At 37.1% G+C, this 25495-nt stretch overlaps 1 protein-coding gene across 4 annotated transcripts; it reads right to left on the bottom strand.

The window, feature by feature from the left end:
- Nucleotides 1-5545: 5545 nt before the first annotated feature.
- Nucleotides 5546-25176, bottom strand: C1D (C1D nuclear receptor corepressor). Of its 4 annotated transcripts, none has more exons than XM_046659981.1 (5): nucleotides 25112-25176; nucleotides 11054-11200; nucleotides 10225-10291; nucleotides 9857-9912; nucleotides 5546-7205 (listed from the first exon to the last, which is right to left on the bottom strand). In XM_046659981.1, exons 2-5 carry the CDS (start codon nucleotides 11189-11191, stop codon nucleotides 7041-7043), a joined length of 426 nt encoding a protein of 141 aa, XP_046515937.1. In that variant the 5' UTR covers nucleotides 11192-11200; nucleotides 25112-25176; the 3' UTR covers nucleotides 5546-7040. The 4 variants fall into 4 exon arrangements, with proteins under 4 accessions (XP_046515937.1, XP_046515938.1, XP_046515936.1 ...); XM_046659982.1 differs by lacking the exon at nucleotides 25112-25176 and adding an exon at nucleotides 24579-24712; XM_046659980.1 differs by lacking the exon at nucleotides 25112-25176 and adding an exon at nucleotides 20892-21014.
- Between the last annotated feature and the right edge of the window lie 319 nt (nucleotides 25177-25495).

Raw genomic sequence — 25495 nt, 5'->3', positions numbered from 1 at the left:
AAGTGACAGATAAAATCCAGCAATTCCAATTCCTTAAACTCTAATTTTAATTGTTCTTAGGACAAATCCTAAAAACACATTTTGTTACACCTCTAATATGTATAACTTCTGACACTGAACAATTTCCAGTATAATCTGGTTAGATTTCAGTGAGAAAACAGAGCTTGAAAAAAATTATAAGCATACTTTCTATGAACCAGTCTCCTTTTATGAAAATTAGGCACAATAAAAATCCCTCTTCCAATCCGGCATTATTAAGACATTCGAGCAAAGATCATACCATCACTTACATAAAACCCTACTGTTGTGGTGTCTAACGTTATGTTGAACAACACTTAGAATTTTCAAAAGAGCATGGCTGGCAGATTAGAGAGGCACTGCCCAATAAAAATTCTTATTTTCTAGCCATATCTGTACTACAACTTGTCTAGAATTAAAATTAAAAATAAATGGGGCCCCAATGTAGGAAATCACTAAACGCCTACAGACATTTTTATATAGGTTTTTTTAGACAATGAAATATATGCTACTACACTTAAGCATTCTTAAATTATTCCCCTGTCACTGAAGTATTTTATTTATTGCTGAACACTTCAAAAACTAAATAACTAGCATTCACTGGGTTATCCAACTGTCATGCCGCTTCTTTGAACAAATATTGTTGCCGATCAGCACAACTTCTTTTCCCATTTCTTTTTACCAAAGAAATCATGCATATAAGAAAACAAAACAAAAAAGGAAAAAAAACGTGTTCTCACTTCACTTCTGCTCATGAGAGGGATTATCACTTTTAATCGTTTCTGTCTTTAATTCTGGTGATTACCTTCATAATGCAGACCTACACTGCCATTTTTCATTGGACCTAACCCACTGACTCCCCAACCTAAAAATGAGGATTTAATTTATACTGCTCCCTCCTCTTACTCCTTCCAGTTTCTGATGGAAGAATTAAAAATAATAATATAGCTATCACCTCTACAAGTGAAATAAATGTAAAACCATATTCACGCATCAGGGTTGTGCAGCATCTGGCTTTCTCCCCAGAGGATGCCCTCTTCTCTCCTCCCCGTTTCTAACCCACTTCTGTCTGTTAAACCTTCACTTTTACACTCAAACTCGATTTTGTTCACATTGTCTTCTATCTTTAATGTACTGTTGACTCTAAAAGCTGAAAACCAATAAGCAACATTTATAATAGTTAAAAATATATATAGGGCCCAAATCATTAAAAGCAAAAACCCACTTCTGAATTCTCTAATACCTAACTTCAAAAGAAAGAAAACTGAATAGCACACTATACAGGTAAGAATTTGAAAAAGGAAATTTTAAGACATTTTTTGAAAATATCTTTACCAAATGAATCCAATACGAGATTTTTTAAGATATGTGCTTATACAAAAGCACAAATAACATACAACTTGTGTAAGATGTTTAAGCATTTATTTGCATTATTTGAATTTGACTGGTGCATTACATTAGGAAAAGATCGCATGGTACATGATAATAACAGGCTTGGTGAAAATCTCCTCTCCATGGAAACTGGACACAGTCTTCTTTCCTTCAGGGAAATGAGTTTCTTCAAACCAAGGTAATGAAGTATAAAAGATGGCACACTCAGTCAGATAAAGTGACAATGTCTGCTAGAAAGGTCTGAATATTTTGGCTTCAGAAAGAGTCTACGAGACCTTTGACACTTCATGGTTTAAGTCCTGCAATCTTTGCTCAAATTCAAAAATATTCCTGGATAAGTTTACACAGGTTCTGGTTTCCTTCAGAATTACATCTTTACCCTGTGTCATAGTTTCTTACACACTTCCACATTCAAGTTATTAATCTTTTTAATTCCTCTCATCCAATGGCCACTGTATCCGTTTGCTACAGCTGGCATAAGAAAGTACCACAAACTGGGTGGCTTACACAACAGAAATGGATTGTCTCACAGTTCTGGAGGCTGGAAGTCCAGAATCACAGCGTTGGCAAGGGTGGCTCCTTCGGAGGCTGTGAGGGAGAGAATCTGTTCCATGCCTCTCACCCAGCTTCTGCTGGTTCCTGGTGATCTCTGGTATTCCTCGGCTTATAGAAGCATTACCATCACCTCTGCCTTCATCTTCGCATGGCGTTGTCCATGTGCGTGTGTCTATTTCAAATTTCCCCTTTTCATAAGGACACTTGTAATGCTGGATTAGGGCCCACCCTATGACTTCATCTTCACTAACTACACCTGCAACAACCCTGTTTCTAAATAGGGTTACATTATGAGGTTTGGAGAGTTAGAACTTCAACATATGCATTTTGGGGGAACACAATTCAACCCATAGCAGCCATTTTTCTCATGATAAAGTTCAACATTTTCCAATCACTACATACTGTTTGGACAACTGCTGAATTTCCCATGCCTACAACAGAAGCTGGGACACAAGAGGAGCTCTATAAATGAACGAACGAATGTTGAATGAATGAGTGAATAAATGAATGAGACTGCAAGTGAGGAAAAAAAACTGTGGATGCTGAGAGGTTAGCTAGGCTAAATCATTAGCTGAGTAATGCCTTCCTGAATGGAACTGAGCAGGAATAAACATTGTGCCTTGGCAAAATTGCAAAACACTATATACCCCATGGACCTCTAAGGTCATTTACAAAGAGTCAAAATCACAAAGTTAAAACCTGCAAATGTCAAAACCCAGCAACTATTATACACACTTTTAATAATTCTTTCTTTCTTAAGGGAAAAATAATAGAGAAGAAAGTAGGAGAAAGTAGGAGAAATAGGGTAGAAAAGGATTTCAGTTTAAGTCAAGGAAGACATTATCAGAGCAAAGCACTAAATGACACAACATCAGCAGGACACGTTACAGGATGGTCTGCAGGCAATCCACTGCTACAGCACTAAATCAGAGGTGATTCCTTATTACAAAAATTCTCTTGTCATTTTAATAACTAAAGTTCTTTGGACAAGGTCCAGGATGAATTGGACACTATAGCAAATTGTATATTAACAAGCCTCTGTTCTTTTTCCAGTAACATTTTTCAACATTGCCTCTCAATAGATACACCCACATAATAAGGAATTGAAAGTATTCTTTTCTATTTTTCCTAATCATCTCATTCAAATCATATCACCATGAATTTCCTGGGTACCTGGCTTGAAAATACTGTCTCACTATAAACTTTAAATTCAAGCCCTGGATAGGTCTACATTCATTTCAGCAGAAGCATCTTGAAATGTTGAATTATCATCTTCAATTTCCTTCAGTCATTTACTGTAGCTGCCAAACTGAAATGGTGCACCTTAAAGGCAACACTAAACTGAAAGCAAATAATAAAAAAGAGTCTCTCTTAAATGTTTCATTTATAAAAGCTTATTCTTCCCACCATCAAATTTCTATACTGTCTGAAATACATCACTTTACAAAACTGACATCTTGCATGCAGTTATACTGCCACGATACATCTGCTAAACTTCAAGGTCTGTGGGGGGAGTGGGGGACTAGCATCTTTTCTCAACCTTTTATTAAGAGATGAGTAATACAGAGCTAGGCTAGTTGTGGTTTTTGGCCTTTTGGGGGGGGGGGGGCAGAATTAAAATTAAACCTCAATTGCTAATAGACATCACTGTAGCTATCCCCTTTTCTGGACAGCTTTACTAATCTTCCTGGCTATATTAAAAACTATGCCATAAAATAAACACTTTAAAAATGTACATTAAGTCAGAGGGCGGCTAGCCTATGACAGCTCACTCTGACAGGAAAATGAACCTGCAAACCAAAAACATCCGAAGCATTTTCTTGGAATCCTGCTCACAAGTAATATAATAGCAAATTAATCAAGTAGAACAAATCTACAGAATTCTATTATAAAATCCTGTATACTTTCCCCCTAACATAATAGTTAATGACAACTATAAAATGCTAATATACGAAATTAAAAAAATATGGTCTGCATTTCCAAAACTGAAGAGTTTTAGACCAGGATATAGGGAAAAGGAAATATTTTTATTAGTAAAGTACATTCAGATCACATTTATATAAAACGAGTTGCTACCACGGTCATTCAGTAAAAGCTACTGAATTTATCTGAGTAAGTTTTACTAACTATGCTATGAAGGGAGAAAATGAGAGGCCAGGGCTCCTTGTTCTTCCTTTTATATACCAAACTCAGCTATCACATGAGGGTCAGAATCACTGCTCAAATCTTTCTCAGTTAATGTCACTTTGTAAAACCAGAATTTCTGATAATTTATTGCATAAAATTACAGTTTAACTGTATCTTAAATTGAATGATTCCTAAAGCATCTTGTTCTCCAAAGACCTACTTGAGAAAAAAGTATCTATATTCAATACATTGTCCACTTTTGAAGTATTTCCTACATTTCTAGTCAATTTTAAAAGCCTTATTTAGAAATAATACCAATCTATTTCTAATAGCTAAGAAGAACAATTTTTTAATCTGCAGGGTATCTTAAAAACCAATCAACTTGACATAACCTCCTAATTCCAGGAATGTAAACCATAATTCAAGCTTCAATTTTCCTCTAACATACCCTACTTTACTAAAATGAATTCCCATCCTGCAACTATGAACAAAAAGAAATTGTACTTAGAATAATAAAAGACAAAATCTCATTATTTAGTATTAGATTAATAGTCTATCATTCTAATCTTAAAAATATCTATAGCTATAACCTCTCCAACTTGTTAATTCCCAAAGAGATTAATAAAAGATGTAATTAACATCTAAACTTAGAGCAGACTGTCATTTGGAACAAACTATGTTAACAGTCACTGTACCATAGTTAAACAGATCAACCCATCACCCTTTATGGTTCTGACTAAGGTTAATGAGCACAATTTGTCATAAATTCTCCAGTAACTCTGAAAAATTGAGGTGCATGAAAACATTACTTTTTTCATGACACTATAAAAATAGAATCAAGGCTGCAGTGGTCTTATTTGGAACCTAGCACAGTATTTGGCAATGTAAATGTCATTAAATACTTGTGAAATGAATAAATAACATACAAATAAGCAAACCAATGCACTACTACCACTCAGCCCCTTATTATGTACTAAATAATTAGTTAAAATTATACATAATAAAATGGAATACACTCAAACAGGTTTTTTTCCTACTAATCAACACTGAAAGAATCATTCACCTAAGAATCTCAATTTAACAAAATGTAGTTGGACTTTCACAAATGCAATAATTTGGCTAATGATTTTCTGCAACTGCATGACATTTTTCATTTAACTTTTGTGGAATTAGGAAATATACAGAAATGCAAGTTATAAGTTTCTTTGCAATATATAACACAAGGCCACACGTACACTACACTTGATCTTAACATTTCTTTTTCTCATGAAGAAGTTACTTTTAAAAAAGCTGGATGGGCCAGCCCAGTGGCACAGTGCTTAAGATCAGTGCGCTCTGCTTCAGTGGCCTGAGTTCATGGGTTTGGATCTCAGGTGCAGACCTACACCACTCATCAAGCCATGCTCTGGCAGCAACCCATATACAAAAAATAGAGGAAGATTGGCACAGATGTTAGCTCAGGGCCAATCTTCCTCATCAAAAAAAAAAAAAAGGAAGAAAGAAAGAAAGAAAAAGCTGTAAATGTGAGAAGATGAAGGTGAAAAAAGAAGTGAAATAACTATAAATGTTCTTCCACTTCAAAAATCATCTGACATCTGAGCCAGAAGACTTTCTGCATCTATCAGTGACTTCCTCTTCATGCGTCATAGAAAGAGTTCAACATGCTTTACAAAATCCATTACATTTTAAGACCATTTCCAATATCTGCTACCATAAATCAAGAAATCCATTTATTCAAGGTTACTTATAGAGAATTAATCACACAGAAAATTTTAACAACTTCTTTTTCAAAAATTAAAGTACTTTACTGTACTTGGCATTCCTACACATAATGATGTGGATTCAAAGACTGAAAGCATTAAGGATATATAATTAAAATTCATGGGCTTAGACATAAAAAAAATTTTTTTTACATATGTAGAATTCTCTGTAACAAATATTCCAGAAAAATAAATCAGAATATAAAAACAACGTAATCTCCTTTGAATTTCTCCTCTGTTTAAGTGGTATTATATAACATAGAAAGTTGTTCTGAAACACCTGTATGTACTTGGTACAGCCACAAAAACAGGCAATCAAAAAATATGAAAAAGCGAGATCAAGAGAACTGTGGGCACTATGCATCAGGAAGAGAAACTCAAGAACGTCTCCATTCCTTATGATTTCTAAAATCTACCTGCCTAATTTCAAGGGAAAATTTACTCAAAAGAGAAAAATAAACCAGTAAGCTATACAACATTTACAGCCTTTACGGATAGGGTATAGCCATTACACCAAAATTCAGCCATCAATACACAACCTCCCAGCAACAGACAATCTCAAATCCCAACTAAAGGTAATGAGAATATATTTTACTTTAAATGGGACATAGAGGAAAAGTGCCAAGAATTAAAGTATAACCCGAAAGCTTCACACTTCAAATAACAAAAAAATCAGTAATTCCCAAAATCATGAAAACATGAAGTAACTACACAGGAAAAAATGGACATTTAAGTCATTTCATTCTTTCTTAATATTACATAGTGAAACCAGATGTATTTATAACTTCAGCTTTCAGATAGCATACTTCATAAAGTCATTATTCATTTGAGATCGACAAAAGTTTACAAAGAACATTTAACTTAAATTTCATAGTTGCTTACAAAATGGTACTTGAAAGATTGATCTATATAAGGAAATAAGAGTCTTGTGAAGAGAGATGGTAAACTATGAATATAAAATATACCACAATGTTAAAAAACTCATAGCAATCCACAGGAAAATCAATAAAGATAACTTAATCTTTCTAGGGAAAAAAAGTATTTAGCATTACAAATTTAAAATGTAAACTTTATATATGAATTCAATAAGGAATACATTTAAACCCTGCATTGCCACATAATCATCATTTTGTGGAAAACAATAAAAATGATGTACTTTTTGAATATCTGTACATCAAAACCAAAAGGTTAATTTTTACTTTTTCCTTTATTGGCAACTTTGGATGCATTTTTAGGTTTGGGTTCCCAGAGGGCGTTTTTGACAAATCTTGAAGCCGCGCCTCTGTCCAGCTTGCCAGCCTTTTTCTTGTCTGTTATTTCCTTGACTCTGTTCATGTATACTCTGATTCTTTCCTTAAAGACAAAACAGAAGAAGAAGAAAAGCAATAGGTTTACTAAGCTGTTCACCACCCCTGAGCTTTATTACACCACACCTCAGCTAAACTCAACAGATCTGTATTTACTGCCTATTGAGTGGTGCCGATAAATGCAGGAGAACAGGGGAAACACACTCCACGCTCTCCTGGAGTTCACAGTCTGGGGGAGTCAGACATTAAAAAGTCATTTCAGAAGTGTTCCGAGTGTTTCAAAAGAGGAAGAACTAGACTAAGACATCACTACAGAGATAAGCATTGAATTGTTTATATGTGGTTATACATTGTTTAATGTAGCATTAACCTAAATTCACATATTAACTCTCATGTATCTGAAGTCTACAATCTAAAATATAGCTCTCATACACTTGTAACATACAAACCAAACTCTTGAAATTTTTCTAAGTAGGAAACAGATGAGGCAGTATTTAACTATTTTCATGTTACCTTCTAGTGTCTCAATTAAAATAAGGAGAATGAAAACAAGATCTTTTATTCAATTTCATAGTTTTGACTGATAAGCACGATACTTTCTAATGAAATATACGGTTCTAATCAGACTTTACAAGGAGAGAAACTAATAGGTTGTCATACCACTTTGAATCTTCTGAGACATTAATCAGAATAAAGGGCTATTCTATACTTCAAGTGGAGAAATAAAGGTGATGAGAGCCATAAAATAGCAGAGTAAATGACTGCCGCTTAAAAGCAAGTTTCATCAAAATAATCCAAATAGTTACAGAAACAGAAACATACACAGAAAAATGCAGAACATTAGACTCTTTTTAATATAAGAGTGGAAACTCTGCTCAAAATCCTCATGACTACCTTAGAGTAAAAGCCAAAGTCCTTTCAATCCACTCCCACCCCGCCCTGCCTGGAATGACCTTCCCTCAAAAATCCACCCAGCCACTCCCTCTCTTCCTTCCAGTCAGCTCGAAGGTTAGCCCTGGTAACAGGCCCTGCCTTTACCATTTAAAATGGCAAGCCTACCCAAGCACTCCAATCCCCCCTCTCCTGAGCTCTATTTTTTCTTTTTCCCCATAATATGTAACTTTCTAACATACTACATATTCATATATATTTATTATCTGTTTGTTTCTTTTATTATATTCTTTGTCTCCCTCCACTAGATAGTCTTGCATCTGCCACCAGGGCAGGGATATTTATCAGCTTTATTCACTGAGGAATCATCTCACTTGGAAATGCCTGGCTCGCAGCAGGCACTCAAATATTGGTTGAATGAATAAACTGACTTTTCAATGCCTTTCCCCATTCATGATATACATGGCAAATAGGTTTCCTCTCACACACTAATTCTGTGATCCATTAGTAATGTCTGTCACAAGGTCAGGAAAGGGGACTAGGTTTACGTATGCTTTTTATTTGCCAACCTTTGTCCAGTATATGAATGTACTCCTCTATAAAGTGGGTTTTGAGGAAAAAGGAAGATGATTTTACCCTCTTCCAATGACAGAATCAAGTATTAAAATACTCCAAATAACTGTGTTAAAGGAAAAAAGAGGAATTTTATCAATGTAAAGTTCATTATTAGAAAGTTGAAAACATATGACACAATGCATACTTTAGGATTTAAAGCCAATATCACTGGTCAAATGAAGATGTGTGTATCATACTGCTTTATATTTTTGCTTTAAATCTTTTTCACAATTCTGTATTTAAAAATAAATTCATTTTTCCCCCAAGAACTTTTAAAAGAAGAAAATGTCTTAGTCCATACATTAAAAAAATAAAGACAACGGATCTGGTTTACTCATTTTTTTTAAAATAAATGAACTTGTACTTTAGTAAGTTGTAAATAACATATCAACCACCACAAGACTTGAGAACAATAATACAGTGTCAAGTGTATTTCACATACATATTTACCTTATATTTTACAAACACAAAGAATAAATTTATTAATATTCTTTTTCATAAAGCCAAGTCAAGAAGGTAACCATAAGTTTGATTTCTAATTTTTTTCCTTCAAATTGAATGATTTAATTTTTGAAGTCAGCAAAAACTCCAAGATACCAGACCTTATATACTGTACTTATACATCTAAATGGAATACAAAGACAAACCTAGAAGATTTATTACAGGTTGTAAATATGTCACTAATGCAGAATTACTGGACAGTACACATACAACTGGTGCCAAAAAAGCTTTTAGCTTTGTTGCTGAACTGGATTCTTTACTGCTGAGAAAATGAATTAATGGAAGAATTGAAAAGGTGGGGGAGAAACTTTCCCGTCTTTGCTAGTAAATCAACTAGAATATACTTTTAAGAATTCTGTAAGAGTTTTTAAAAAAAAAAAAACGGCAGTTGTAGAGATGAACAGGATTTCAAGAATTTATAGGGAAAATAATATGGAAGTTATAAATAATTACTAGAATCATAACATTTTCCCATCCAGAGATTTATATAACACATGGAACACCAATCCTGCGACAAAGGTAAGAAAAAGAAAAACTAAAGACATGATGAAATTTGGCTCACTTTTGTAATTTCAACTCTAAATAATTTTGTTCTCCACAATGAGTGTGAGAAAGGTACTACGACTTTAACTTCAGGAATACCACAACAGACAGACACATAAAATAACAAGAAACCCAATGCCACCTTACCAATTCCTGCTTTACTGGATGCTCCTTAGGATTAACTCCTTGAGTTGCCAAATAAACTACAAAAGAAAGATTTCATGGAATAAAATGGTGTATATATTAATTAGGAGCATTAATTAAAGAAACTCTACTCAAAAAATAAAAGTCACACAAATAATTAATTAAATCTTAAATTATTCAACCTCTATGTAATACTAAATTTACAGGTGGCTCATGGGCATCTGGTATTCTGATTTAAAAGAAATAAATATGTGACTATTAAAACTGCCATAAAGTATAATTATATATAAATTGCTACCATTTAAAAAATAAATGACCTTTAACACAATAAAGAATTTGCTTTCTAATTAACTCCAAAGAAATATACATACCCCAAAACATTGAATTTAATGTGTAAGCAGAAACTAAATCCACTTTTGCTTGTTCAAGTGGGTCCAACTATTAAAAAAAAAAAGAGAGAGAGAGAACGAAAAAAGAAATACACACAAACTTAGCACCATCACACAGTATTTTCAACTTTTACCACGCACAATGTATCAAAGAAATGTTTTCTTCACTTTCTATAATCTAATAACCAAATGATCTGGAAATAATTTGCAAAAAGAAGTTTCGTTAACCAGTGATTTTTGCCCACAAATTTTCACTTCATGGTACCATCTTTAGTTAGACAAGGAATGTGGATAATCCAAGAAAAATTCTTTTGAATTATTTTAGTTTCAAGAGTTATGGATCTGGGCTTTGTATGTCAAAAGTAATTTATCAATATAAACATGGTACATGATGCATTTATGTATAAGCAGCAGGCTAAAATGCTTAGGCAATACCAAAGACAGAAGAAACATAATGAGATTTGTTTTAGACTGTCAAAGTCAATTTACTCTTTTTGTCCTATAGGGTTTCCAGAAACCCTGATAACATCATTGTAATACTTAAAAGGTCAAAGATAGAGAGTCTATGAAAAAGAATGCTATGAGTGCTCCATTTTTTAAAAACCAAGTCAAAATAAAAATATAGTTAGGAGGTATTTCCTAAGATTGGAGTTTTGTCTTGTTTTATTCCCCTAAAAATACCCAAACACTTATAAAATTGATAGAAAGGGGGAAAGGAGCATATATCATTAATCTATTTCTTCTTCGGTATGTTTCATAACAGTACTCTGTTTTTGAAATTACATTTTTAGAAATTACATTTTTTAAATACCTTCTGCAACAACTCATTTCTAGAAACAGACATCATAGTCTTCAGCATCTCATCCACAGCACCAATGGAATTCTCAAATGTTGATAAATACTCATGAATTTCTACTGGATAGTCTTCATTAATTTCTTCACTTGCCATTATGACCAACTGGAAAAAACATAAATTCTTAGAATTCATATTGTAAACAGAGATAGTTTACCAAAAAAAAAATCAATAGGTCATATCACGTATTTCAAAGTGCTAAAAGAGTTAAAACCTGAAGATAATTAAACAAATCTTAGAATATAACTCTACAGCAACTACATTCAAACTTCCCCTCTTCTTTTTTTTTTAAAGATTTTATTTTTCCTTCTTCTCCCCAAAGTATCCCAGTACATAGCTGTATGGTTTTTTTTAGTTGTCTGTCCTTCTAGTTGTGGCATGTGGGACGCCACCTCAGCATGGCCCAATGAGCAGTGCCATGTCCGCGCCCAGGATCCAAACCCTGGGCCACTGATGCAGAGCACTCGAACTTGACCACTCGGCCACGGGGCCAGTCCCTCAAACTTCCCCTCTTCTTAAGTTGTTTGCAGTCAGGGGGGACAAGAACTCACCCAAGTCCACTAATGCTACACATATCAAACCCTCAATGCATTTCAAGAATAAAGACATGACTACCAAACACAGAATATCAATTATCAAAATCCCACATTTACAAAACTTTCTGTTGAAGTTAAAGACCAAGCAAAGCGATGAAAGTGTGGTAAGTACACTCCCTAATGCTTACCGAAAAAATGATAAGGAAAGCTCTCTTTTTTAAAAACTTACATATTTTAGTCCTTCTAAATTTAGGTGTTGATCTAGCAAGATGGTATATTAAACTAAAACGTTAGAAATCCTAGGTCAGAAATATCTTATGATTATTTAACCCTAAAATCATTTTTCAAGCCTATATTTATATACATTCCTTAAGCTTCTTTAAAATATTAATAAGAAACTCAAAGAGTCCATAAATCACATAAAGTCTATAAGCAGAAAAGAGGAAACTTGGGAGAAATAAACTATATGGTTTTCATTTAGGCTAGAGCATACCTTGACAGCCCATTCTTTAAAATTCACATTTATATCATAATACTTAACACCTATGTGAGAAAAAGCAAAATCTGTGTCAACACATTTAATATAGCATCTAAGACCAAATTTCAGAGGCAATTCCAAGCCACACGTACCATCTTTAGGTTAAAAAAAATTTTTTTTATTAGCTGAAAATACCTCTTTCATTACATAACTAAAGAGAATAGCAAGAACGTGCAAAATAGCAAATAGCATTGCAGAATTGAAATTAAGAGACTTGGGCTTTGCATCTTGCTTGAACACTGACTTTGTCACCCTAGATAAATCACTGCATCTCTCTGGGCCTCAAATACCTCATCCACAGAATAAGGCAGTTGGTCTAATGATGTGTAAAGTCTCTTACAGTTCTAAATGTTATAACTATGTCATTTAAGTTTAAAAAGTACTATTTGAATATTTAGTCACAACATATCAACATTTCTATTCAACAAGGATATTCCACTAACACATCTGGTTTCATTTAAAAAAAAAAAGTGAAGTCCATCTGACTACCACTACTTGCGCTGTAAAGCTACTATGCGACTACTGTGCAGCAGCAATTAAACAAAGGAATATGATAAAAGAAAACCATGCAGGAAAGAATTGTGACTTCCTATTTCAAAAGGCTAACTGAAAATACACATTTGCCTCTCATCCCTAGCAAAATCTCTCCAAAATGACAGAAGAAATACAAAAATAAGTCCATAGTGATGCTGGAAACCAAGAAAGGCACATGCCCATCAGGAGACCTCAACAGTAGAAACTGTTGTAAGCTACAGAGCAAATGGGATCAGACTGAGAGGAAACAGAGCCAAGGGGCCTGCCATCCCTGACAAACAGAAGAGAGGGAGAACCTAGGAACAAGGCCAGGATGCAGGGCAGTAAGAGCTGAGTCGGGAAGGCTGAAAACAGCGAGGCCAATCTCCAGACCTGTGAAAGGCTGGCTCTAGCAGCCACTGCCCAGATAAAGGTGCAAGTACAAGGGATACACTGCAAATATAGAGAAGACTTAGTATTTCTTCTCTTCATGTAGGATTTTAAACCAACAAATTTGAAAATCTAGATGAAAAGTATGAGGTGCTGAGAAAAAAATCAATTACCAAAACTAACCTAAGAAGAAATTACATAAACTAAGTTGATCATTAACTAGAGGAAAAAAAAAGTTAAGTAGTCAAAGATCTCCAAAAAGGTTTCCAGCCTAGAAGATATGATAGGTAATTTCTTCCAAACCTTCAAGAAACAGTTACTTCTATGGTATTTAACTGTTTAAAAACATAGAAAAAGACTGAAAACTTAGATACTTATTTCATAATATACACAAAAATAAACTCCAGATGCATTAAAAAAGTAAATGTATAAGTGCATTAAAAAATTACATAAAATATTTACATAATCCAAATAAAACTAAAATGCTATAAAAGGAAATGGCTGTAGACTTAACTACATAAAAACTGAAAAAACATCTATATGGTAAAAGTACACCATAAGCAAAGTTAAAAGGCAAGAAACAGCCTGGGAGAAAATATTTGCCAAAATACAACAAACGATTAGATAGATTATATAGAGGTCCTACAACGCAAGAAAAAAATTAAAATAATGAAAATATCACCCATCAGATTGGCAATAATTTTAACGATTAGCAAAGTTCAGTGTTAGCAAGGGTATACACTGAAGGTGGAATATAAATTGGTACGGAATTTTTAAATGCACTACCCCTTGACTCAGGAAATCCTCTTAAGAATCTAGCCCACAGAAACCCTTGTATATATGCATATAAATTTGTTAGAATGGACTCCTCAAACTCTTCTCTGAATTTCTCCCACTTTCTCTTGCATCAATTTTTCCCCCTATGGATCAGTATCCATAAGCTTAAAACGTTTTTATTTCTTCATCTTAGACAAAAAACAAACCTCTTGACTTCATATCGCCCTCCAGTTAAAGCCCCACCTTTTATCTCCCTATTAGAACAAACTCCTCAGAAGAGTTGCTTGTACGAAGAGTCACATTTCCTCTCCTTCCATTCCTTCTTGAATCTTCTACAATCAGGACCCCACTTCTCACTCAAAATTGCTCTTGTCGAGGTCACCCACACAGACACACTGTTAAATTCAATGGTTGATTCTCAGATCTTGTCAGCTGATACCACTGACTCCCTTCTTTGATTCCCAGGGCATCATATTTTCTTGGTGTCCCTCCTACCTGCCTGGGTGCTTTCTTGGTCTCCTTTATCCTCAGCCTTTTAACCTTGAAGTGCCCAAAGGCTGTCATTGATTCTCCTTTCCTCTCTAATTTACTCTCCAGGTGAGCTCAGGGCTTTAAATTGCATTAATAAACTGATGACTTCCAGGTTTGTATCCCCAGCCCTGACCTCTCCAGTGAATTGAAAATGTACATTTCCAGCTGCTTACTCAATACCTCTGGTTGGATGTTAAAAGATTCTCAAAGGTAATGTGCCCAAAGCCAAATTCCAAATCTTGCCTACTGCAGTCTTCCCTGTCTCATTTCATGACAACAACTTTCTAATTTTTCAGCACTAAAATTTCAGAGTGGTACTTGATTCTTCTCTCTCACGTTATCTTTAAAACATATTCAGAATCCAACTGCATCCTACCACCTCTACTGCTACCACCCTGGTGCAAACCAGTCCAAGCCATCACTGTGTCTTGCCGGGATTGTTGCAATAGGCTACTAAACAGCTTCCCTGTTTCCAGCAGGATAGTTTATTACCAAGAAAGCAGAATGATCATTCCAAACCTAAGTCAGATGATGTTATACCTCTGCTTGGAAACTTCCAAAGGCTTGCCACCTCACTCAGAGTAAAAGACAAAGTCCTTACAATACCCTAAAAAGCCCAACACAGTCTGCTCTGACTCTCTCTGCCTTCTGTGACCTCAGTTCCTCCCACTGCAGCCCTTGTTCATTCCACTGCAGCCACAATGGCCACACTGCTGGTCCCCCATCACATCAGGCATGTTCCTATCTCAGGGCCTTTCTACTTCTCCCCTTCCTAGAATGCTCTCCCCGTGTCCTGTCCCAACCAATAGCCTCAGAGCTCATTATTTCATCTTCAGTGAGATCTCTACTCAAATGTCCCCTATTGGTAAATGGTTCCTGACCATCCTATTTTAAAATGCACACCACTCCCCTCACTCTGGGCGCTCCCTAACTTCTTCTCTACCTTCCAGTCCTCAATAGTGTCTGCTATTTATTTTACGTGCTTAACGTCTGTCCACCTCCAAAAAGAGGTAACTACATGAGAGCAGAAATTTTTGTGTTTTATTCACTAGCACTGCCTGGTAGTCAATAAACATTTGTTGAATAAATAACCTATAACAAAATACTGGAAATAATCTAAATATTCACCAAGAGGGAAATAATTAAATGAATTAGAGCACATGCATCCAAGAGAATATTAAAAATAAAGAAGTGAATATTTATGTAGTAACACATAATGAGAAGGGATGAAAAAAGCCATAGAAGGTTGTATATAACACACAATGTATCTAATATATGCCATCTGTTTTAAAACACCTGTACATGCAGACATGTAGAAAAAGCTGTGGAGGAAACATACAGAAACCAAACATTCTCTCTGAGAAGGGGCAGGGATTAGGGAAGAGCATCAAAGCAGACTCATTTTTTTTAACTCTTCAGTCTTCATTGTTTAAATTTTGTTATTTCAAAAAGCATGTATTAAATTTGTGATAAAAATAAAGTCATTAAATTTAAATAAAGGCACATTTTAATAAAGTATTTGGCTTTTAACAAATACTGCAAGTATAAAAACACAAAAAGGCCTTTATTTAAATGTGAATTTTTTCATCCAATTTTTCCATTAGAAAATATTTTCCCTCTCCAGAATCGTGATGGGGTTTTTTCCTGCAATTATTCCCTGTCCCTAAGCCCCAATAAACAAGTAGTTATTTATTGTTAAAATGAGTTAGGGTGAATAATGAAAGCAAGGCAATAAGAATAATTACCCTCATTAAATCTGAACTGAACCACTTGCCTTTTTCCTAACCAAAAAATAAAGGCAAGGCAGACTAAAAAATAAAGGTTCTTCTATTGTCAGAAATTCCCCCAACTCAAATTATTTCTTCTAACATTTTATACAGACAGTTCCTGAATATTTCTTCCTTCCACAGGAAAAGCTGCAAGGAGGGAATGCAGAAACCTCCCTCTATTCCCTTTGCTCCTCAGATCCCAAGATGAAGCAGTGAATGGATGATATGAGCAGCAACAGCAAACATTTGAACACCACTGCCTATGAGCCTGGCACTATTCTAAGCACTCTACACACATTAACTCATCTACTCCGCGCAGAGAAGAAACTGAGTTACAGTGAGGTTCAATAACTTGCCCAAGGTTGCACATAGTAAAACGTCCAAAGAAGAGACAGAATAAAAGGACTCAGCCATCTCTGCTCCTCACTGCCCTCCCAGCTTCTCTAGGTATTCTAAAGCACCGACTGCAGAGGTGGAGAAAGTGGAAGGGGGCCTGATAAAATCTGCTTCTCTTCATCTCTCAGGAAGGTCTGGCTGAGACTAAGGGTCAGAGGGGAAACCCTGCCCAGTAATCCCTACAGGATGTTATCGCCACTCCTTCCCTCTTCTCACTGGTTATGGAAGCCACAGCACCGGGAAGAGAAATGGAGCGGTGCACAACATCGCACCCAGAACTGAAGCCATCCCCCTCCCACCTTCCCCCATTCTTTGCTTCAGGGAGGTCAGTCTAGCCAGGAACCTGGGAGTCACCCTCATTCCTTCCTCAGGCCCTAAATCCAACCAGTCCTGTCAATATGGCCTCCTTTAATCTCCTTACACCACAAGCTTTCCTCCATTCTCACTGACTAGATTATTTCAAGAGCCTCTTCCTACTGTCAATTTTTCTCCACTCTCAATTTTAGGATGTTACAAAATGTGATTTTTCTACAAAGATAGTCTGGTTATGGTACACCCCTGCTTAAATCCTGCAATAGTTCCCTATCACCTTGAAGATAAATTCCAACCCCTGAGTATGGATGCTAGCCCATCGCCTGTGGGCCCTTCCTTGTGTGACTAACCTTGTCTTTTATCACTCCCCTCATCCAATCCTATCTTTATAGCCATGACGGCAGATTTCCAAATATGCCATGTCATTCACTCTAACCTTTCACCAGTGTGGCTCTCTATACGGGAATCGCCCTTCCCAATTCACTTTGTTCAAACCCTGCTTATCTTTGGAGGTAAGACCAGGTTTCACTTCACCCAAAGAAGACATCTCTGAGTGCCACCCTCCCATTCTCTCTGTCTAGACAAACACAACTACAAACTGTGGTGTCACTTAAAACACTGTCTGGTAACATCTGTTGATTTACTTGACTTCCCTTTGGCTACAAGCTCCTTGAGGGGCTGTGTCATGTTGACATTCTATCGCCAGTGGCTGACACACACAATGACTCTGTCTCAATTTGCCCACGACAGTCCCAGTTTATACCTGTTATTCCAGCTTGTCATCTGCTCAGCTACCCATTTCTCTCTCAGAAGTCCCAGCATAAGCAATAAATTATATGGTCACCCCAAACAAAGTAGGTCCTCTGACTCTTACTACCACTCTTCACTCCATTTTGTGAGAGAACAGGAGAGTCAGGGGAGTGGCCCTGGTACCAGCCAGGGTTCAACCAGTGCAGCAGAACCAGCAGGAGATATATATGAAGACATTTATTGCAAGACACTGCTCTATGCAATTGTAGGGGCTGGGTAAGTAATTCTGAAATACGCTGGGCAGGCTGCCACAAAAGGGCATGCTGGAACTCTTAGCTACAAGCTGAAGATGCCATCCAGAGGTGGAATTTCTTTTTTGTCAGATAAACCTCAGCTCTGCTTCTAAAGCCTTTCAAGTGATTGAATCAGACCCACTCAGATTATCTAGAATAATCTTTCTAATTTAAAGTCATCTGACTGGATTTTAACCACATCTACAAACAGCTTTGCAGCAACACCTGGACTGCTGTTTGACTGAATATCTGGGGGCTGCAGGCCAGCCAAGGTGACACATCAGAAAGACCATCATACTCCTTTAAGCCTCCAGAACTACAGCAATGAAAGGTATATTCCCGGCATCACAAGTTGTTCTGACAGCACTTTCCCACAATAGCCTTGTTATTCTTGATTGTCAGGTTCCCAAGTAACAAAACTAGACTTCAAATTCCAGCTAACAAACGTAGAAGAAATGACAACTTTTTTTAAAAAAAATTATCATTTTGCAACCCCTCATGAAATTTTAGATTCAGGCAACGATCACCGACAGATAAAAGGATGATGGGGAAGTTCACAATGGAGCAGTGCAACTGTCACTACACAAGCCCACGGATCGATCCTCACATCACTACCAGTAGAACAAAAACATTTTATGAACCTCCTGATGTGAAGCAGTGTGATGTACACAGCACCAACCGTGGAGCATCTCCAACTCCCCAAAAAGGTGAATCTGCATCTAACGGAGCCTTTACAGCCAACTTCCATTTCACAGGAACTATAGAGGATAGAGAAAAAGTTAATACCTCCAGAAAGTACAGAGACAAATCTGGAACGAGAAATACTCTATATGACAACTGACTGGTTTCTGTAACAGGCAAATAGCATGAAGAAAAAAATAAAGAAAAGGGAGGGGAAGTAGAGGAAGAAAAGATTAAGGGTAGATCTGAAACGAAACAGAATGTGTAGACCTTGTTTGGCTCTTGATTTAAATAAACGAGTATAAAAAGATATTTTTGAGAGAAAGAAATCTGAACATGGATTGGGTCTTAGATGACAGTAAGAAACTATTGATAATTTTGTCAGCTATGAAACTGGCATGATAGTTACATCAGAAAATCTCCCCATCATTTAAGGATGCATACTGAAGTACATAGGGGTAAACTTACATGATGTCTTCAATTTGCATATTTTTTAAAAAGCTAGCCTTCACGGATTAATTACACTTTGAGGACAAAAATAAGAACCTTTGTACATTATTTCTATAGTGAAATTAGATAGCTAACTCACAAATTAACTTTTAGAATACAACTCAGTTCACAAATTCGGGAAGTATCTAGACAGTATAGTCTAGAATACTCACACCGCTCTGTTACATCTCATTTCAATTCCAAATATAATTTTGTGTGAGGGGAAGGTAGGTTACTGGGTGCTCACCAGATCTGTGACAGTTGCTGAACAAAGCTTATAAAAACAAGACAGAGCCTGTAGCTCAAATGAGGTTTTTGTTACTAACATTTCCAACAAAGGCCAACACTCCAGAGTGTCTAATTATTTCAAGAATGTCACAAATTTCCTTCTAAAAAAAATCCAATCCTGATGCCATATATCTTTACCTGGCACTTATAGAAACATATGCATGTGGAAATAAGTAAATAAATAAATAACCAAACCAACAAGCCAAGTCTAAAGTCAAATGAAAAACTAGGGGAAAATATTGCAAGATACAGACAGATAAAAGGAGCCTCTACAGATCAACTTAACAACAACAAAAAATACCTACAATCCAAAAGAAAAATGAACAAAGAAAACCAGCAGGTCACAAATAAAGGAATCCAGATGACCAATAAGCATAAAGAAAGCTACTCAATCTTACTCATAATTAAAAAAACATAAATTGCCAAAACAAGATGCCATTTTTCATCTGTCAAACAAGAAAAATTAAAAAGATTGATAGTACCTAATACGGGCAACAGTGTGAAGAAACAGCCCTTATTCACTATTAATTGGAGTGTAAACTGAGCATTTTTGTGGGACAATTTGGCACTGTGCTTCAAAATTGTATATCTACAAATTCTTTGACCCAGCAATTTTACCTCTCAAAATGTATATTTTCACACAAGATAATGTTCAAGGACATCCACGACAATACTCTTTAAAAGACTAAAACTTTGGGGCCAGCCCGGTGGCGCAGCAGTGAAGTGCGCACATTCCACTTTGGTGGCCCAGGGTTCACCAGTTCGGATTCCGGATGCGGACATGACACCACTTATCAAGCCATGCTGTGGTGGGCGTCCCACATATAAAGTAGAGGGAGATGGCACCGATGTTAGCTCAGGGCCAGTCTTCCTCAGCAAAAAGAGGAGGATTGGCAGCAGATGTTAGCTCAGGGCTAATCTTCCTCAAAAAAAAAAAAAAAACACAAACTTTAAAGCAGGGAACAACCTACATGCCAATTAACAAGGACTGGTTAAATAAATTATGATATACTCATTCAATAAAATACTCTGCAGCAGTGAAAAAGAATAAAGTAGACCTTATACTCCTAACATATATTAAGTGAACAAAAATTGAAGAACAGCATATATAATACATCCCATTTGTCTTTAAGAAAAAAGACATTAGTGTGGAGGCATACTTGTATATGCATGTAAGTTTTCCTAACAGACACAAAAGAAGCTGCTAACTGTAGTTTACTTCCGGGAAATGAAAAGCAGGAAGGTAAGGAAGTATATTTCACATTATACTCTGGAAATTATGCTTTTTAAACAATAATATGGGTAACATATTACAATAATACATATTTGTAAATAAACTTTTCAACTATCTGAAATTCTGAAATTTAATTCACATAGTATCGTGACCCACAAAATGGACGCCACCTGGGTGGGCAAAGCCCAGGCACAAACCAAAACACACTTTTGGGAAGACTCACTACCCTCCAATCGCAAACCTCCAACTCAGCTGACCTAGCGGACCTTACTCGAGAGAACACGACGCGCTGGCCTTACAAGGAAATGCAGGGCCTGCCGGCCAATCATGCCCTGTGTCCGCCTTGCCTCTTCTAATCCTCTATCAGCTCTTGTCCAAAATCCCAGGGCAGAGCGCTCCGCTGCTTCTGAGGCCCAGGACTCCCCCAGTCCATGGATTGTCTTCTCTTGAACAAAGGAAATCAGACTCATTACTACACAAGTTTTAGTTTTGTCTTTTGACTCCAAATATGTCAGATAAAATGTCTTTTCTCCGTACCTAGCAGCTACGATCAAACATATATTCTTGAGCTCTATTATTCAAAGAAATATAAGAATGGATTCCCTCCCCTATACGCAGAGAGCCACCAAGAGACCATTTTCTCCCTATCTGAATGGTACAATGGCCTCTCTGGCCTCGCTTCTCTCCCTAGAACCTCCTCCTAGAGTTGTTGTGAGGACTTCTTCCCATCACTATTTTTTGCCTGCCTAACTCAGCTCCCTCATCAAGAATGCTTTCTCAAGGCAGCATTCCCTCTTCCCTCAGATTGTCACATCCTATAGTTACATAGTCTCATAGCACCATGTATTTCTCCAAATCATTGTTGTAATTTTTTTCTGTGATTATTTGATTAATGTGCATCATCCACACGACACTGTAAGCCTGGTGCAAGCAAGCCTTGGCTCACTATTATATTCCAAGTATCAGGGCAACATGTCAAATATACTAAACAAATATCTATTACATAAATGAATCCTTAGTGCCTGGCATGTAGTAAACGCTCATTAAACGTTATTTGTTTACATGGCATTGTGGAGGAAATGCTGTGAAGAGAGTCAGGAACAAATAAAGGAACTGTCAGGTAACTGAGAGAGGACCCAGTTGAGGTTGGGAAGCATTAATTTGTGTCTTTTGTGAATTTCTTTAGCAGTGTTCAGTAGGCCTGGCGCAAGAATGGTTACCCAGAACAAGGCTAGTGGACACAGGAAAGAAGGACTTACACCAGCATCTTTAAAACAGCTGACTGGGAGGTATGGCCTTGAAGGGAGAGAAGCAAGGTTTTTTCCTCTGCTTGGAATACCCCCTCCCTGCACCTCTTCCCTATATTCTCAGCTTGGTGAAACCTATCAATCCTTTAAAACCCACATCAAATGCCCTCCTCCTCTATAAAGGCTTTCAAATCTCCCAAACAAAAGTATTCGCTTCTTCCTCTTTGCTCCCAAGGTTCTCCAGACTTAGTTATCATATATCCATCAATAATAATCCTCGTGTATCTTAATAAATCCAAAGGTGTCAATCCTCATTTTACTTGATCCATAGCTATGCATTTGACAAAACTGAACACACTACTCCACTCCGAATTCCACAAACACTAGACTCTCAAACCTGTCCTTGTCCCTCGCTGGCTGTTCATTCCCATTTGCTGGTTCTTCCTCCTGTCCACAAACCTCTAACTGCTAAAATACCTAAGGACTTAGATCTTGTACTGCTTCTCTTTACTGTTCACACTCACTCCTTTGGTGACTGTCTCCAGCTTCACAATTTTAAATACCATCTGTTTACTGACAACTCCCAAATGTTCTTTTCCAGCAATGACCTTCCCCTTGAACTCTAGACTTGGTAGACTCAGCTGCCTATTCAACATCTCCACCTGGATGATTAACAGGCATCTCAAACTTAACAGGTCGTAACAGAACTCCTAATCCTCCCCAGCAAACCTGCTCCTCCCAGTTTCCCACTTCTCAGTTCATGGCAATTCCACTCTTCTAGTCGCTCAAGCCCAAAACCTTGACAATCATCTTACTCTCACAACCCACATTCAGTCCACAAACAAAATCTACTGGACTTGCCTACAAAATATATCCAAAACTGAACTGCTACTCATCACATTCAATTCTTTCTACCCTGTTAAACCACTATCATCTCATCTGAATTATTACACCTTCCTAATTAGTCTCCTAGCTTTCACCCATCCCATTCTCCAACAATCTACAGTCATGCACTACATAATAACATTTCAATTACTGACGGACTACATATGCCATGGTGGTCCCATAAGGTTAGCACCATATAGCCTAGGAGTATAGTAGGTTATACCATCTAGGCTTGTGTAAGTACACTCTATGATGTTTGCACAATGATGAAATCGCCTAACAAGATATTTCTCAGAACAACCCCAGCCATTAAGCAGAGCATGATGGTATTCTTAACACAGCAGCCAGAGTAATCCTGTTAGAAATCTAAATTAGATCATGTCACTCCTCTGCTCAGAATTTTTCATTGGTTATCTACCCACTAGGCTATTCCTTCAAGGCAGGATTCATGTTTTGTGAAATTTGTATCTCCACATGACTAACACAATGTCTTGCCACATATTAGGTACTTAGTAACTATTTGTTAACTGAATAAAACTAATGAAAGTAAACTGGAACCAAATTTTGAAGAATCTTAATATCAGATTAGAGTTTGGACTTAGAGACAATAGGAGGACACCACATGGATGCAAAAGAAAAGTATATGATAATGTACATTCTGGGCTATTTCCATCCCCATGCCAAGTAGAGTTACACATAATTATGAACTAAACCAGAGAATAAATCCAAGGTATAATTTTTGGGGGAACTAGAGAAACATCTGCAGATATTGCACCAGAATTCGATTACTGAAAAGACTTTTTTGCACTGCATTATCCTAGAAAATAATAGTGAAACATACACACAACAATCTCTCAATACACACTGCTGTCTTTTGACAGTCTATATTACTGTCGCCTAAAACTCTCCTTCAGACTTAGAGTAAAATCCTGAGAAAAGACAGACTTCTTCCTTTCAAAGATGTTAACCCCTAACAACAAATTTATCCCAATGTCTAACAGTAGAAAAAGATATAAATTACAAAGAGGTTGCTCAAGGCTGAGGTGAATAATTACATCAGATTACAATGAATTTACTTCTATTGTTTAATTCAAAGTGTTTTCAAAATTATAGATATGAGGCTGCAAAATTACCTTCCAAAACCATGGAACTTACTTATTACAATTTTCTCAAGCCTAAAATAATTGTAACAACATAAAGGGCTATTGTGCTGGTTAAGTAAATAACAGAGGCAAAGCTCCAAGAACAGTGGTTGCCTCAGCACTCAATACATTAGCTAGTAATATTCGTTAGTATTTTACTAAAATGAAAAAGATCAAATACCCTAATCCAATGTGGACTATTTGGAGCCATACTTGAAGGGTCAAATGCTTGGAAACAGTAGCTGAGATAACAGATATGAAGAGCCATTTGAAAAATTAAAAGCAAATACGAAAAAATCTTATCACTTCAGAACTGTGATACAGACAATATAGCTATTTGAACAGCTATAACAACTTTCGACTCAGAACTTTGTTTTAGTGTAAAACACCATTGTTCACACTTTGTCATTATTTTATATTTCAACAAAACAATGAGTTCTATCCTTTCCACCAATCGCAAACAGTTCTCTGAACTTAAACAGGGGTTATCTGGTTATTTTCGGATCCACCGTGGACATATGATTAAGACTAGGTTCAGTCTACTATCAGACAATTCAAATGGGTTAATCAACGGGTAGCAAACATTTCACTGGAACAGAGACATCTTTATCAAGCCAAAACTGAATTGCAGCCAACAAACAGGAAGACGAAGGTATTTTCAAACAGAAGTTTTAGTCACACTGAACTTTCCTGGGCCAGAAAGAGAAATTACTTTCTTGAGATTATTCACTGCAGATTTCAACTGAACGTCGAACTCAGCCTGCCATCTCAGGTGGACTTCTACTGCAGCGGCAGGCAGGCTGTCATCTTGTACGAGAATGACAAACGTGGATGACAAAGGAAGTCACTCCCCTACACCTTCCACTTTACCTTCCTCCCCAAACAAGGTTTGAAAGCAGATGAAAATTAACCGTGAAGTCATGTGTTTTTCATTTCTCCGCCTTCCAATACTTGGGAGGCGGAGCTAAGAAGCGAAGAGAAAGCGAAAGGCTGAACCAAGAGAGAGACGTCAGCGGCCGAGGGAAGCCAAGCCGTCGAGCGGCCGGCCACAGGACACGCGGCAGTGGGGGTCCCGCGACAAGGCTGCCCCCCACGCTCGCGTGTGAGGCACCGAATTCGCGGAAGGCCACGCTGCCCGACACCGCCCCTCACAGTCAGCCGGGCGATGAAAGGGGGATCCCAGCACGGGAGAAGAGGGTTTGTGCGGAAGCACGAGAAAACGCAAAGCCCGGCTTTCAATAGTACCTCGCTAGCCTTCCACGTCTGTCTCCAGGAAAGCAGTCGGGCGGCGGTGACGTCAGTGACGCGCCGGCTCTGGCCGCGGCGCGAACGGCGCTCTGTGATGACCTCATGCGCTCAGCCCGTCTCTTGCTTCCGTCCCCCCCCCCCGCCCCGCGCTCAAAGGCCGTTTTAGCAGTGCTTCAGGCCGATACCTTGGAAGGAGTGTGGGGCGAGATGCTGGACACCTTTTTTTAGATTTGTATTTAGCCGGCACCCACCCCAAATACGAGTTGAGCGTATTTAACCAGAAAAAAGTGTCAGTTACTAATGCTTCGTTCAGATTTTTACTTCCCCCGAAGCTCGTTCCAGGCCCTGGTTCTTCCTACACTCACCTTGTCGGCCTCCAAA

Source organism: Equus quagga, chromosome 5, assembly GCF_021613505.1.
Source record: "Equus quagga isolate Etosha38 chromosome 5, UCLA_HA_Equagga_1.0, whole genome shotgun sequence".
Taxonomy (NCBI): Eukaryota; Metazoa; Chordata; class Mammalia; order Perissodactyla; family Equidae; genus Equus; species Equus quagga.
Note: the sequence above shows the minus strand (reverse complement) of the source record. Positions and strands in the feature narration are given on the sequence as shown.

Bases quoted from the DNA above. Each gene is read 5' to 3' on its own strand.
- C1D (XM_046659979.1), bottom strand. From the start codon at position 18,589: ATGCTCCACGGTTGGTGCTGTGTACATCACACTGCTTCACATCAGGAG. The intron at 11,201-18,541 runs GTTCATAAAATG...TGTTTTTTCCAG, and splicing joins ACACTGCTTCACATCAGGAG to TTGGTCATAATGGCAAGTGA. The intron at 7,206-9,856 runs GTAAGGTGGCAT...TTTGTCTTTAAG, and splicing joins ATCCAGTAAAGCAGGAATTG to GAAAGAATCAGAGTATACAT.